The sequence below is a fragment of the Pogona vitticeps genome, chromosome 1 (genome assembly GCF_051106095.1).
Source record: "Pogona vitticeps strain Pit_001003342236 chromosome 1, PviZW2.1, whole genome shotgun sequence".
In the NCBI taxonomy this organism is placed as follows: domain Eukaryota; kingdom Metazoa; phylum Chordata; class Lepidosauria; order Squamata; family Agamidae; genus Pogona; species Pogona vitticeps.
In genome coordinates, this window is record NC_135783.1 from 315,905,109 (window position 1) to 315,921,862 (window position 16,754).

Sequence of the window (16,754 nt, forward strand, 5' to 3'; positions counted from 1 at the left end):
ATGGGAAACAAGAAATACAATGTATCTCTATAAATTAATGAATCATATAATACTATGAGTTCTCTTAGACTTGTTACATTTCAAAAATGTTACTAAAAATATCAGACCCAGTTTAATTTCCCCCCCTAAATTTTTAGGCCATATATTTATAAGCCTTTTGTTTTTAAGTTTTTATGCCTTATGCAATGATAGTTTTAATTTAAAATGTGTTAAGTTCAGAAATGTCATTAGGAAAGGGGATAATAAATTTCATTTCTATATTATGAGACAATGTATTCATAGACTCCTTTAAAAAAGGTTTTGTAAATAAGGTCTGGCAGTACTCAAATTTCAACCTCAGTTTTATCAGGTTCCACAGATTATTCCAGTCAGACTTTCTAATTTCCTAAGAATTCAGTCTAATACTCAAGTCTAAAAAATACCTTCAAACATTTTTACAGTTCTCAAACTGGGCTTTTATCTATCTCCATATATAATATTGCTAAGAGGAAATCTGACTGAAGTTATCCCAGTCCTGGAACTTCCCCACTACCAACATGATATAATGTTGAAAATATTATATTCTAACAGAGATAGGGGAGAAATCTTCCAAATTTCCATAATTAACCTCTGGAGACTGTTTACTTTCCAGTGCCTTCACAAATTCTTTTCAAAATAAACCACAGTTTTAAAATGAACCTACAGTGGTGCCTCGCATAATGATGTTAATTGGTTCCAGAAAAAAAAACGTTATGTGAAAACATCGTTATGGGAAGCACCATTTCCCATAGAAATGCATTGAAAACCGGTTAATCCGTTCCAACTGGAACGGATTATCTGGTTTTTTCCCTCCCCCCCGTGGCTTGGATCTGACCCATGGCGGCTACCTCAGCCATGGCTGGACTCCCTAGAGTCCGGCCATGGCTGGGGTAGCCGCTGCGGTTACCCTTTAAGCGGCGGAGACAGGCTGGGGGGTGGATCGGGGAGCTTGAAGGCTCTCCGCGCCGCCTACCCAGGTCGTTCCCGGACTTCTGGAAGTCCGGGAACGACCTGGGTAAGCAGCGCTGGGAGGCTTCAAGCTTCCCGATCCACCCCCCAGCCTGTCCCGCCGCTTAAAGCCTCCTTGCGCCGCCTACCTAGCCCGTTCTCGGACACCTAGGTGTCCGAGAACGGGCTGGGTAGGCGGCGGGGAAGGCTACCGGCATCGGGGACAGGCTGGGGGGTGGACCGGGAAGCTTGAAGCCTCTCCGCGCCGCCTACCCCCGCCGTTCCCGGACTTCTGGAAGTCCGGGAACAGCCTGGGTAAGCAGCGCGGGAAGGCTTCAAGCTTCCCGATCCACCCCCCAGCCTGTCCCCGCCGCTTAAAGCCTCCTTGCGCCGCCTACCTAGCCCGTTCTCGGACACCTAGGTGTCCGAGAACGGGCTGGGTAGGCGCCGGGGAAGGCTACCGGCATCGGGGACAGGCTGGGGGGTGGACCGGGGAGCTTGAAGCCTCTCCGTGCCGCCTACCCCCGCCGGGAACGACCTGGGTAGGCGGCGCGGAGAGGCTTCAAGCTCCCCGGTCCACCCCCAGCCTGTCCCCGATGCTGGTAGCCTTCCCCGCCGCCTACCCAGCCCTTTCTCGGACACCTAGGTGTCCGAGAAAGGGCTGGGTAGGCGGCGCAAGGAGGCTTTAAGCGGCGGGGACAAGCTGGGGGGTGGATCGGGAAGCTTGAAGCCTCTCCGCGCCGCCTACTCAGGTCGTTCCCGGACTTCCAGAAGTCCGGGAACGGCGGGGGTAGGCGGCGCGGAGAGGCTTCAAGCTTCCCGGTCCACCCCCCAGCCTGTCCCCAATGCCGGTAGCCTTCCCCGCCGCCTACCCAGCCCGTTCTCGGACACCTAGGTGTCCGAGAACGGGCTAGGTAGGCGGCGCAAGGAGGCTTTAAGCGGCGGGGACAGGCTGGGGGGTGGATCGGGAAGCTTGAAGCCTTCCCGCGCTGCTTACCCAGGCTGTTCCCGGACTTCCAGAAGTCCGGGAACGACCTGGGTAGGCGGCGCGGAGAGGCTTCAAGCTTCCCGGTCCACCCCCCAGCCTGTCCCCGATGCCGGTAGCCTTCCCCGCTGCCTACCCAGCCCGTTCTCGGACACCTAGGTGTCCGAGAACGGGCTAGGTAGGCAGCGCAAGGAGGCTTTAAGCGGCGGGGACAGGCTGGGGGGTGGATCGGGAAGCTTGAAGCCTTCCCGCACTGCTTACCCAGGCTGTTCCTGGACTTCCAGAAGTCCGGGAACGGCGGGGGTAGGCGGCGCGGAGAGGCTTCAAGCTTCCCGGTCCACCCCCCAGCCTGTCCCCGGAGCTCGGAAGGGAACTGTCGGCCGGGGACGGTGGCTTCGGGGTCCTTCCGAGGCCGCAGCCCACTGCCGACATTTTCCCCCAGCTGAGCAGCGGGGCTTCAAAGCTCCCGCCGCTCAGCTGGGGGAAAATGGTGCCTATGGGGAAAAATCGCAAAGCGATTTTTCCCCATAGGCAAGATCGTTGTGCGATCGCAAAAGCGATGGCAACGAAGCCATCGTTATGCGATTTTTTCGTTAAACGGGGCACTCGTTAAGCGAGGCACCACTGTACTTCTCTGAGTTATGAAAAATATTTGCCTATGTTACAGCAAGCAAAACTGCCCCTTCAGAGGTGGAGGAATCACACAGTTAGATCGATTTTTCATGTGCTTTAAATCATTATTTGAAGTAATGTCATTTAAATCAAATCTATTCTGTTCACAAGTCAAATGTGTGTAAATCAACAATTCTTATCAAACATACTGAATCTCAATATAAGAATATACTCTGGGCTTATCTGCACAGTTCAATTGGAACAGGCTAGAGTGACATGGTTGCTTAAGGTTGGATAGAGGCCAGTATGCCATTTGGTGCATCCAAATGTCATATGCACCTCTAGAGACCCCAGTTGGCCTGTCTAAGAAAACAACACAAACAAACAAATCGCCCTCCTTTGGGGAGAAAGTTTTCAATTTTTAATTCCCCCCCCAAGTGGTATAGGACTGCTATTTAATACAGTAAGACTTGAAAGAATCCCTTTGGTTCCTTCCTTCACTCCTCCATGAAGGAGAGCAGGGGAAGTCTTTAATTTCTCAATATTGTGACATGGTTAAGCGGTCTTAAGCCAATTATCAATTTTGGGAAATTGAAAATGGAAAGGAAATTTAAAGCCACAAGTTCCACTTTAGTTCAAATCCCAGCAATCACATGCCATGGAAATGAACCAGAATGAAACAATCATACCTGCACCAGAATCCACACCCAAAAGAGTACCCCTGACAGGGACCCACAAAGGTATAGGTAGAAATGCTTTGGGGATGAATTGGTTTGTTCTAACAATTACATTGTTTGATTGCTGGCAAAAGAAATGAACCAGCCCATCCCTGCAGTGTCCCAAACAGCAGAACACAGTCTGTCTGACTCTACTCACGCTTACATTTGACCAGTTCAAAAAACTGATTTTACATTTCTGAACAGTATAGTATAAAATATAGCTTACTCACTTGAATAATTTTTAGTGCTGAATCGGGTTGGTACACTTGTAGCCTGTTTACATAATGAATCAGCATATTAAGCATACTGCATGCAACATGTGCAACTGTTTTATTTGGAAACTGTAAAAAAATAGAAACAGTTATAAATACATTGATTTTGGTATTATGACACATGATATATGATAGAGTGAGTAGGAGCTCATTACTTAGAGAAAAATTTTATATATTCAAAATGAAAAGTAGTCCTTTATCAAGACAGGAATAAACCATATACTGTAATTCTTCAGTTGCTTTGCATCTGAAATTGATACCTCTTTTGGGTCTAAGACCGACACCGGGAAACATCCGGGCAAACAGTACAACTAACAATTATGGCTTACAAACAAATAACAAAACACTAAAACTTTACACTGAATGAAAAAACATTTATTTGAAGTAACATTATTTTCGCATTTGAACTATCAAAACCTGCATTTCCTTAGAGAGAAAAAAGTTCCTTACATCTGCATTAGTGGAATCCATGTAACACCCAAGTAGTCTATGGATCACTTCACTTTTCTAATACTGCACAAATATCTGCAGCTGCACTTTTCTTCTCTTTTCAATCATAGGAATTCCTGCCAGCTATAGCACCATAAAACATGTAATCCATCATAATCATGCTTCCATAACCATTAAGCATGTTTAGCAGGATCTAATAAGGTGTTTTCACTGGAAAACTGTAACTCCCTTGGCTCCCTGTGGCCTTGGATCCTGTCTCTTGAGGGCTGGGAAACCCTCCAGGTTTACAGGGGTACAGGGTGAAGGAAGGGAGGGGAAAACCCCACTGTGCTAATGGTTTTCCACCCCAAAATGCACACTGTAGAATAACTAAGACACAGCTTTACTTTTGAATAATTCTGAATATTAACATTTCAAAGTCCTGTATTCTGTTTTTTATTTATTTATTTAGAGAGTCCCAGTACAGGGGGTTGGTTAAGTACATGAAAACACTGTTGCAGAAAAAGATACAGAACTTCTAAATCTTTTCTGAGACACAGGATCATCATTGACATTATAACCTAACACAGAAACATTTGCCTTAATTACAAAGCCTCATATGATCTGCCAGAGGCGAGTGAAGAAACAGTAAAGCTGGATGCAGCAAGCAAAATATCCATTGTCTGCTTAAGGGGTTGGGCAGCTTCCAACATATTACAATGAACATCAAAGAAAAAAAATCAGCCACTCAAACAACATGATCACAGGAACCAAAATCAAATGCAGATAGCTGGAAGTATCCTTTAACCTGCTTCTTTAATAGACATACACTACACAACACAGATAATAAGTGAAGAGGCCATAAATGTGTATTCAACAATAATCTATTGTTGGGTTTAAGGATAAATACAATAAACATGGACAATACAGCAGCATCATGTAACTAGACTGTAAGCAATTAGATGCCGCCACTTTGGGGACAGAGGAAAGATGTTCTATTCCACAGTAACCTCAAGGTACGTGTCAGAGGCAAATGTGTTTTTCAGGAGAAATTATTTACTGGTTTATTTATATACTTAATATGCAAATAACCCAGAGTGGCCTGGTAGCCAGATTTGGGGTGAGGTTGATAATAGAAGTCAAATAAATAAATAAATAAATAAATAAATAAATAAATAAATAAATAAATAAATAAATAAATAAATAAAACCAAAACTTCAAATGTAATAGTCAGGACACGTTTGATCTACTTACTAAGAACAGTAAAACCATTGTATTTACAGTATAAAGAAAAGAATCGCCTAAAATTCCCAAGGGGTGTGTGTTTGAACCACTCAATTTAAAAATCAACAGATAAGGGTAAGAAGTATGGAAAAATAAATGTGATGGCAAAATGTGCAGCCCACATTGACCAGAATCCTGTTGTAGATGTCTATGCCATGCACCTGTGATGATGGCATCAGCTGCAGCCATTGTAGGCAATTACAAGTTTCTTATCCTGCCCCCTGTCCCTTGTATTCTGTGAAATCATTTGGTGGCCACAAAGTGGGAGATGAACTCTTTATTGCCTGAAAATCACCACTGCTGGTTTTTAATAATTACTGGAGACTCTACTCACTGAATTGCCACGTGCCTGTCTATGCCTTACACTACGGAACTCCTTCCCAAGACATGCACATGTGGTCTCATCTGTTGTTTCTAAGACTGTTTTACAAAATTATAATTTTTGAAAGCATTTGATTCAAAGGTTGCATTGTATGTACTGCTTTTGTTACTTATTCATGAGTTCACAATTTCATTAACTTGCTGGCTATAATTCATATTATAAGATCCTTGGAAGACAGCAGTTATGAAGAGTGGCTAAGAAATGTGTAAAACTAAAAGACAACAGTTACAGCATTTTTCAACTGTGCCCATTTCTAGAGAAATGCACAAAATACTAGTGAAAATGTGCAAATTCTCTCAGAGACTAATCGCAAAACTCTTACAGTGGCTCATGTCAAGAAAACTTAATTCAAGCCAGGAACTGTGCACCAAATTCAAAACTGTCCAACCTCTAGCTGATGACTTCTAGCAAGGCAGACATTCCATTCTGGTATTATTGTTGTTTAGTCGTTAAGTCATGTCCGACTCTTCGTGACCCCATGGACCAGAGCATGCCAGGCCCTCCTATCTTCCACTGCTTCCCGGAGTTGGGTCAAATTCATGTTGGTAGCTTCGGTGTCACTGTCCAACCATCTTGTCCTCTGTTGTCCCCTTCTCCTCTTGCCTTCACACTTTCCCAACATCAGGGTCTTTTCCAGGGAGTCTTCTCTTCTCATGAAATCCATTCTGGTAACTGGTTTCATTTTCAAACTGCTTTTATTATTAGTTCCCTATATGTGACTGCACTCCCAGTGCTATCACGTTGCTATTAAATCTTCTTTCTTGTAGACTAAACACATCCATGTCTCTCCAACCTTTCCTCATATTACTTGGTTTCCATACACTGACCATGTACACTTTAATTTCTCTTTAAATTATATACTGATCATCTTCACTGCCCTCTGATTTGCCTGTGCACTAAATAAACAGTGGCACCCAGAATCAGACTTTGTTCTCAACACATGTTTGGGCAAATGCAAAATAAAGTGGAATCATAACATCCAGTGGACCTTTTCACATGCCACAACTGCTAGTTAGTGCTGTCCTTGTACATTAATTTTTTTTAAAAAAAAATCACTTCAGAGCAGAATTCTGCATTTGCTTCTGCTATATTTTATGTATGTATAACATATATAACATCCTTGTAGAGATTTCACCTTGTTTTAATAGTTTTGTATTATCAAATAGTCTAATACTCTGAAATCATCTACATACCTACCTGAGAGTAAGTCCTCAATGAACTCAAACAGCACTTTTGAACAGACATAGACAAGACTGTGATATTAACTACCTAACCTCATTATTCCATTACCTTTGATAACAGTACACAGAAAAAAACATTAGTACTGTTTGGAAGGTGCATGCAGATTCAGTACACTAATTTTGTTCTTGTATTTCTGGATTAATATTTTTAACCAAACTATTTTGTAAGTTCTGGAGAAGCAAGAGGTAACAACCCACTGCCTTCATCATGCTGGTTATGGTTTCTAATACTTTTGTCCCTGTCCCTGTAGAAGAAACCAGAAGTTAAAATGCCATGTTCTGTTCTATTACAAGGTTTTCTTTTATGACAATGCGATTCAAATTCAGTGTTACTTCCCTCAGTTCAATTCCAGGAGTTAGTATGTGTTCTCTGGTCTAAACTTTCAGCAGTGAGTGGTTCAGCTTCACTTGCTGCTTCGAAATGGTTAAAGCAATATAGTTTTTTTTCTGGCACGGGCAAGGTTTTGTAGTCACTCAGGACCCAAACTATTTTAGAGTGGCACATAACCTAGCCTCTAACTGCAGGGGTTGGAGGGAGTAATTAGGATCTTTGTGCCAAGGCTTTCAACATGGCTGAGAGACAAAAGTTGTGACTTCACACTGTCTAAAGGAAATAAACACTGCCTATACTTTGACACAGCAGCTTAGTTGGAGTTCGGAAAGTGTTGCTGCATCTGTGTTATAGGTCTGCAATTTGCTTTTGTCAGCTAGCATTCCATTTCAATAGTATGCGTACTGTACTTGTCAATAAGACTGTCAAGAAGCAAAGCATCTGGTATCTATACCCATTCATGTCTCTCTGCAAGAAAAATAGCCTGCTCCAAGAGTTTTTGAATAATGTGTTCTCTAGCTTCCATACAGAGCTCAAGATTTGTTTCTTCTGGACACAAAACAATATTGTGAACTTTAAAGCTCTGTTTAAAAAAACCTGCAGAAAAAAAGACATGCTTCAATCATTTTCTGTCCCTCTGAAGCACTGAAAAGAAGTATAGCGTATTGAGTGCCACCATTTAAACACTTAAACATTCATATTTAAGTATGCTTTAATTTAAAGTACAGTTTTGTGATAACTATTAAAAAACAGTAACTCAGGAAATCTGGATAACAAGACTACAAATTGGCACAGTTGGAGATGTTGGGGGAGGTTTGTAAAGTGTACTGAAAAAATAATTGGAATGCTTTTTTTTACAAATATGGAGCTTACTTCTGAACAAGCATGCATAGGATTTTGCTGCTAGTTTTTTCTTATAAAGTACATTTGCACAGTCATACTATTACTATATACTCAATCTAACTTATCATTTCTACTGATGCTCAACTGCATTCAGATTCTTACCAGTTAACAATTCTTCCTGTGAACTGTCCTGCAACTTCTTCAATAGGAGGAAGTCCATATTTTTAAAATCTCTATTGGCAGATAAGAAGGCAATATTCAAAGCACTTATAGAATACCTACTACCAGATCGTCTCTTACTCTTGAAGAGCCTCATGGTGCAGTGCTGCTGTACTGCAGCCAAAACTGTGCTCATCACCCGGGTTCAATCTCAGGTAGCCGGCTCAAGGTTGACTCAGCCCTCTATCCTTCCGAGGTCAGTAAAATGAGTACCCAGCTTGCTGTGGGGGGGGGCAATGTGCAGCCTGCATAATTAACTTGTAAACCACCCAGAGAATGTTTGAAGCACTATGGAGCGGTATACAGCGGTGCCTCGCAAAACGAGGTTAATCCGTCCCGGATTAACCCTCGCTGTGTGAAACATCACTCAGCGGAAAGTAAAAAGCCATTGGAACGCATTAAACAGCGTTTAATGCGTTCCAATTCGGCCGAATACTCACCGTTGTGCGATGTTCCTCTATGGCCGGCAGCCATTTTCACGCCCTCCCCTTGCTTTACGAGGGCGCGAAAATGGCTGCGATCAGCTGTCCGGCAGGTCCAAAATGGCCGCTGGAACAGCCGAAAGGGGCGGGGCGCAGCGTTTTCGCGCCCTTGGTAAGCAAGGGGAGCGCGCGAAAACGCTGCTGGAAGCCCCGAAATGGTTGCACGCAGCCATTTCGGGGCTTCCGCAGCGTTTTCGCGCGCTCCCCTTGCTTATCAAGGGCGCGAAAACGCTGCGCCCCGGCCCCTTTCGGCTGTTCCGGCGGCCATTTTGGACCCGCCGGACAGCTGATCGGCGGGTCACAAAGCGAAGGTCGGTAAGCGAGCAGCTTACCGACCTTCGCTCTGTGAATCCCAGCCTATATGGGCATCGTTTTGCGATCGCATTTGCGATCGCAAAAACGGCCTCGTAGAGCGAATTCATCGCTCTATGAGGCACCCGTTGTGCGAGGCACCACTGTATAAGCAGAATGCTTTGCTTTTTTTGCTTTACTCATACAGCCCTCACTTGAATTAAAGTTGTCCAAAATTGCCCTTCTAAAAGGTCCCAAATTTAAACCTGTCCAAGTTGAGTATCTTAGGACAATTCTTCTTGTGTGCCGCTGAATTTGTGTATGCTCTGAATTTCTGTTCCTGAGTCCCTGCGAAGTATGATATCTCTGCCGGGATTAAGGAGAGGATATAAGGTAAAAATATTTTAGTGGGCCCTTGAATGTTAGTAAATTGCCATTCCATCATTTGTACAGACAACATTGTGTGGCACCGTATGTAAGATGAAATTGTTTGGTATGTTGCTAATTTTTATTTGCATTTTTACCTTTTAGATGAAATATTTTATTATTTGATTGCCACTGTTTCTTGCATATACTATATATATTGTATATTACATATATCATGTATATATTTCTATATGCTGTATATAATGGTTGTACTGTAGCGTAAACTGTTCTGGGTGTCTTTAGATAGAAGAAGGGCATATAAATGGAAATAAATAAATGAACAATAAAGAGAAAAGTGGCTTGCTCTGGGCTAGAAAGAAACACAGTGGACAACTTCTTCCTTGTAATTCTTTAGACTAGCCATGAAACTGCACATAACATACCTGAAATAACAAGTACCTTTCACGGACCATTAACATTCTGGATTTCTGTTCAAACAATCAAAAAGAACATTTACAACTAGAAACTATGGCCCTGTTCTTCCTTCTAGAGGCTGAGCAGGGATTCTAGTACGGCTTAGATTTGGTGTGACTCATATTCTTTGCAAGGATAGATGGCCTGTAAAAATGATCTGTGCTCAGAAAGTGATGGAATTAGAGGGACTGCTTAATGCTCTGGGGGATTCTCCAATTATTTGAACTGCTAATTCTGCTGAGGCACCAGTAGATCTGGGGAATGGGCAGAAGATCCATACTGTTGACACACACTCCTAAATGCCCTTTGTGTGGATACAAAGAACAGGCTCTTTGGTTTCCTGAATTACTTTGGACCATGAAGCAGTTGAAGAGACAAAGAGTGATGGTGGATAAATCTGACTGAAAACATCTTAGGGCCCACTATAAAGCCTACTCTGATCTGTTACAAAAGCAAACTCCTACCCGGCAGAACTAACATGTACCGTGTTTCCCCGAAAATAAGACAGGGGTTTATATTAATTTTGCGGCAAAAATGCATTAGGGTTTATTTTCAGGGGATGTTTTATTTTTTCATGTACAGTGGTGCCTCGCTTAACGACGTTAATTCGTTCCGCAAAAATCGCTGTAGAACGAAAACGTCGCTATGCGATATTAAAAATCCCACAGAAACGCATTGAAACCCCTTCAATGCGTTCCTATGGGCTTAAAACTCATCGTTGAGCAAAGATCCTTCATAGCGCTGCCCTTTTCGGTGCCTCTAAAGCAAGGAATCCGTCCCTAAACACAGCGGGCGGCCATGTTTTTTCCCTGGTGGCCATTTTGAAACCGCCAATCAGCTGTGCGAAACTGGGGGCTTTGCGATGATTGCTTCCCTGCGATCACTGCAAAGCGAAATTTCCCCATAGGGAACATCGCAAAGCGATCGCTTTTGCGATAGCAAAACCAGCGTTGCTAAGCGATTTCATCGCTATACAGAACGATCGCTATGCGAGGCACCACTGTACAACCATCTACATTTATTCAGATACATTCATGCCATCTTCTTCTGGTTTATTAATTTATTTATTCTATTTGTACCCCGCCTATCTGGTCAATACGACCACTCTAGGCTGCTTGACTACAATGCACAATGGTGGAGGGTGGAGTATCACTTAACTGGGGCTTATTTTGGGGGAACGGCTTATATTACGAGCACCCTGAAAAATTATACTGAAGCTTATTTTCAGGTTAGGTCTTATTTTAGGGGAAACAGGGTAGTTAGGTAAAGGTTCCCCTTGACATTTAGTCCAGTCATATCCAACTCTAGGGCACCGTGCTCATCCCCATTTCCAAGCCGTAGAGCCAGTGTTTGTCTGAAGACAGTTTCCATGGTCACATGGCCAGCGTGACTGGACATGGAATGCCATTACCTTTCCACCAAGGTGGTACCTATTTATCTACTTGCATTTGCATGCATTTGAACTGCTAAGTTGGCCGGAGCTGGGACAAGCGATGGGAGCTCACTGTCACATGGATTTGATCTTACGACTGCTGGTCTTCCGACCTTGCAGCACAGAGGTTTCTGCAGTTTAACCCGCAGCACCACCATGTCCCTTGGGTAGTTAGGGGCCCAATATATGTCAGACTCTAATGTACAAATTAGGAGCCCTCAAAAGTCCACTATGATGAATTTGCCAAACATATCTGAGGCTGTTCCAACTTGGACTCAGTATTGATAATTGAGGAGTTCATTGGTGCCTCTTTTTGTTCTAATTTTGATAATGAATTACAATTTGCACAAATTTATGATATGGATAAGTTGCTTGGAGAAGTGGTGCCAATTACCTGTTTTTCAGATTCATGTCTATCCTGGCTAATGAACACTTCCAGAGGAAGGCTGGCCAGTTGGGCTGTGAATACTTCCTTGAAAGAGAGTTGTGTTTTGGTCCCTTTGAAATAAGTCATTATAAGACCAATGTTGGAAAAAAACGTTATTGGATTCTTATATTGGCAGTCTTTTTTTTGGTGAGTGGAGAGAGATAATTTAACCAACAGCCACTGAAACCTACATTCCTGACTTGTGCTTGCAGTCCGCATTTTGGAGCTCACTTTTAAGAAACAGACGGGCACCAATATCTGTTATGACTTTTGGAACTTCCATGTTTTTTTCTGAATCATTCACAATATAGCCTATTATACGTTGAAAGCTAGCATTTTGAATTTTCTAATGGTCTAGCAAAGGTATTATCTGCCCTTGTATTTGTATTGTGTAATGAACACATGGGACTTGTTTTTTCTGTACAAATGGAGTGTGCCCCTTCTGGTTCTGCTGGTCTCTCACAGTATTTGACACCATGGTATCTTTCTCGGCTTTTTGGCAGATATGGAGGCCCTAATTTGAGTTCTTTGGCTGAACATTCCCAGAAGGTGTGTTGGGGACTCCTGACCATTAGTTTGTGGGGCTTCTCATAGCCCAGTATTTTCCCAATACTTCATAACATTTACATCAAGCTGTGGATAATGATCAGCCTGGGAGCTGAATCTCCCCATTATGCCGCTGACATCTCTATCTCTTCTACAATGAAGTCTGTGGAAGTCCTGAATCAGTGTCTGGATGCATTGAGGGAATGGGGAACAAACTCAGTTCAATTCAGATAAGAGGTCTAGTGGTCAAGAAAAAGGTCATTTGGGATTGGGATTACAGCCTGTTCAAGATGGTGTTATACTTCCTCAAAGGACCAGGTTTGCTAGCTGGGAGCAATCTTGGACTCAGCATTATTCCTAGATAGCCAAGTAGTCACTGTGACCAGGAGCACCTTTGTCTAGCTTTGGTTGATGTACCAGCTGGTCCCCTTCCTACAAAAGGCCGATTTGGCTATCCTGACTTTGTTTTAACTACATCCCAATCAAATTACTGCAACACACTCAAATACAAACTTACTGGCTGAATAGCTCAGTGCGTTAGGTATCTGGCTGTGGAGCCTGAGGCTGGGAATTCAATTCCCTACTGAACCTTCCAGGAGAAGAGTCAGCTTGTGTGGCCTTGAACAAGCTGCACAGTCCCAGGATTCCCCTAGAAGAAAGGAATGGTAAACCACTTCCAAGTGCTCCCTAGAAAACCCTGAAAAAGCTCGCCATAAGTCTGAATTGACCCACTAGCACAGAACTGTAAACATTACTTCTGGATATACTTATTGGGGTATCCAATGTGGTGTAATGGATAGTGTAATGGATTAGGAGACCTGGGCTTGATTTCTCAGGTTTGCCATGGAAATTCATTGGGGTGGGGTTGGAACTCGTAAAACCACTCCTTAAATATCTCACTTTCCTTGAAAACCCTATTATGTTCACTATAAGTCAATTTTGACTTGATAGCAAAAAACAACAACATTCTATATCAAGATGCCCTTGCAAACTGTCTGGAAATGACAGATAGTACAAAATGCAGGGGTAGAATTTTGTCTAAAATACAGATCATGTAGCACCTACTTCCAAACACAATGCAAGGTTCTAATTTTGATTTATAAAGTTGTAAATAATTTGGGGACAGCATATTCACTCCTCCTGTACATTTCTGTCCCACGTTTAAGGTACTAAACAGTCCCAAGTGTAAGGTCCCTGTTATATGTCCCACTATCCCAAGACACTAAGTTGATGTGTATGCATCACAGGGCTTTTTCGGTAACAGCAGCCTCACTGTGTTGCTACTCCATTCTAGAGGACACTAGGCTCCACCTCTGTACAGATTCTAATAGGCATTTAAAACTCTACTGCCTCTAAGGGTCTTTGTTCTCTTTAAAATGATGCTTGGGGAAATTATTCAATTCTGTTTTAAAAAAATATTTTAAAATTGTTTTGAAGGTTTTTAATCTGTTCTTGGTTGTTTTCATTATCGCAAAACTCCGCTGAGGTGCAGATGAACAGGAAAATAAAGAACACATGCAATAACCAACCAAACAAACAACCCAACCCAACTCACCAACCCACCAACCCAACCCTACCTACCTACCTACCTTACCTGTCTTAAAGGTAAATAAATCAAAATGAATATAAAAACAACTAGAACAAAAGGAAAACATAACTCAAACATCAATGGATTATCTGGTACAGTGGTGCCTCGCATTACGATGTTAATTCGTTCCAGCGAAATCGCTGTAGAATGAAAACATTGTAAAGCAAAATTAAAAAGCCCATAGAAACGCACCGTCCAGCAAAGATCCTCCATAGGGCAGCCATTTTCGCTGCCCGTTCAGCGAGTAATCTGTCCCAGAAAAGAGCGGGGAGTCATTTTTTTACTCGCTGGCCATTTTGAAACCACCGATCACCTGTAGGAAAATCGTCGTTTTGTGAGAATTGGTTACCAAAGCAGGGAACCGATCATCGCAAAGCGAAATTCCCCCATAGGAAACATCATTTTGCGATCGCTTTTGCGATCGCAAAAACTTTGTTGTAATGCGATTTCGTCCTAAAACGGAGCGGTCGTCTTGTGAGGCCCCACTGTACCATATTCCCAGAGCACAGTGCTGTAGTTTCTCTTTGGGAATACAAAGGTGGGGAACCTTTGACTCTCCAGATGTTTTGGCCTCCAATTCTAATCAGTGCCACCCTGCATGAACCCTAGTAAGAAATATAGGAATGGTAGGCCAAAACATCTGAAGGGCAAAATCTTCTGTATCCCTATTTAACATGAGATTATAGACTATCCTGACCACGCAGACCAGCATGATGTTGATGGCTACAGCTTAGCTACATAGGGATTAAGTTTTAATTAAAATGTTCTTGAAAAATAAATATTAATAAGTTTAGATTTGAGAACTGTTAAGTATATTTTCTTCCTTGCATCACCACATCACATCCCCTATCAGACCAAAGTCCATTTAGCAGGCTCTGGAGAAGACAATTTAATGGTGATAAGGATTTTATCTGAATACCTTGGACTTCAAAGTCCACATATTTTCCAATTCCAAACAAAAGGCTTGCATTCAGGCAAAGTAACTTGTGACAATATTAGGTCTGCGACTTTGGTGGCATTCTGGTGTAAAGCTGCATACATCTTAAACTTAATCTATGTCAAGATATTGTAAATTTTATAAGCCTGAACAGTTAATGAATGTAACATTAATGAGCTGCCATAATGAACAGCTGTGTGACTGCTGAGTCACTGTGACAAAGGAGAAGATGATGCAATGCCTGGAGAAGAAGTGACACCCATGTGGAGGAAGCTGATGCAATACTTCCTGTGAATGGACAGAAGGAGCAGTGTAAATGTATAAAAGGGAACAGTGTAGACATTAATGTATCTTCTCCTTCTTTCCCATGCTACTATCCTCTATGCCAGGGGTCATCAACCCCCCAGTCCGTGGCCCAGTGCCGGTCCGTGGGCTTGCCGGAACTGGGCCGCGGATATGGATCTCCACCAGCCCCCCACATCAGGAGTGGGCAATTACTTTCTATAGGGGGCCACATGAAAAATCTGAACTTCGTTTGGGGGCCGAACCAACTTTACTTAAAAATAGGCCCCCATTAGTTGGGTAGTAATAGGCCCCCAATTTGTGGGTAGTAATAAGCCCCGTTGGGTGAGGCCCTGCAGTGAACAAACTACAAGGCTGACATAGTTAATTCCCTAAACTTTTTTAGGATTGGAGCGACGACTAGTGGGCCGGACAGGAGTGGCCCATGGGCCACGCTTTGTCCAGGTCTGCCCCACACCCTCATGCAGGGGATGTGTTATGCTCGCAGTGGGTGTATCACGCTTGCAGTGGGCGTGACATGCAGGCGGTGGCATGTCGCGCTCACACGCATGCGTGAGAGCACAACACACACACACAGGCACAACATGCCCACCGCATGAGCATGGGGGTGCCTCCAACCTCCCTGCTCATGGAGCTCGCTCCCCCCAGGCGGTCCGCAGCCCCAAAAAGGTTGGGGATCACTGCTCTATGCCACTTTGTCTATATTTTTGCCTGCTACGCCGAAGGTCTGCCAGTTTGTATATTTGTATATATTTGTTAATACACGTGTCTTTTTGTAGAAGAGGAGCGTGTGTGTGTTTCTTCAATCAGAAAACTCTGCACATTTCACAGTGCGAAGCTGACAATCTATAATTGCAGAGCTAGAAGGGACCCTATGGATCACTGAGTCAGCCTCTGTCAAGGAGGTCAGTGAAGAATGCTGAAGATTAACACATATGACTGTGTATTTTATGATGCACAGCTAGCACAGTAGCACTGAAAAGGAAAGGGAAAATAGGGCATCTCTCCACAAGAAACTCACAAGTATAATGTACAGCAATTATTTGATCCACTGAATGAGCAGAATATTGTTTGGACTAAATTATAATTTTGTAAATTAAGAAAGTAGAAAATGAAGCAGTATCAATAAACTTAGTGTCTTGCAACAAATTCTTTAACACTTAAAAGGTAAAGCTAAAGGTGTCCCTTGACATTTAGTCCAGTCGTGTCCGACTCTAGGGGGCTGTACTCATCCCCGTTTCCAAGTCGTAGAGCCAGCGTTTGTCCATAGACACTTTCCATGGTCACATGGCTAGCACAACTAGACACGGAATGCCATTACCTTCCCATCATGGTGGTACCTATTTATCTACTCGCATTTGCATGCTTTCGGACTGCTAGGTTGGCAGGATCTTTAACACTTAATTTCCTTTAAATTGCATTAAGTTGCCATTACAATTTTTAAAGAAAAGCATACAACCATAAATTTTGCTGTTCAAAACTGTGTAAAAAGGTTTTTAGATTTATCAAATTACCAGTCACTTTTTCTATAGCAAATGAAGAGGTATCTCAGTAACAAAAATCCAATGTAAATCAAAACAAGGTGCAAAATAGTTATCTTCCATATGGAAAGAAGAAAGGCCACC

The 16,754-nt window shown here is 42.9% G+C and overlaps 1 protein-coding gene across 18 annotated transcripts in view; it reads right to left on the bottom strand.

Moving 5' to 3' along the window:
• The window catches only part of RALGAPA1 (Ral GTPase activating protein catalytic subunit alpha 1), a 208,115-nt gene that overhangs the window by 80,330 nt on the left and 111,031 nt on the right, over nucleotides 1-16,754 (bottom strand). For all 18 annotated transcript variants that reach the window (XR_013544636.1, XR_012082600.2, XM_072986374.2 and 15 more), the window contains one exon: nucleotides 3,513-3,623. Coding sequence is in view for 16 of the 18 variants with exons in the window: in XM_072986374.2 (XP_072842475.1) it covers nucleotides 3,513-3,623 (111 nt within the window). In the remaining 2 variants the exon portion in view is untranslated. The remainder of the gene's footprint in view (nucleotides 1-3,512; nucleotides 3,624-16,754) is intronic.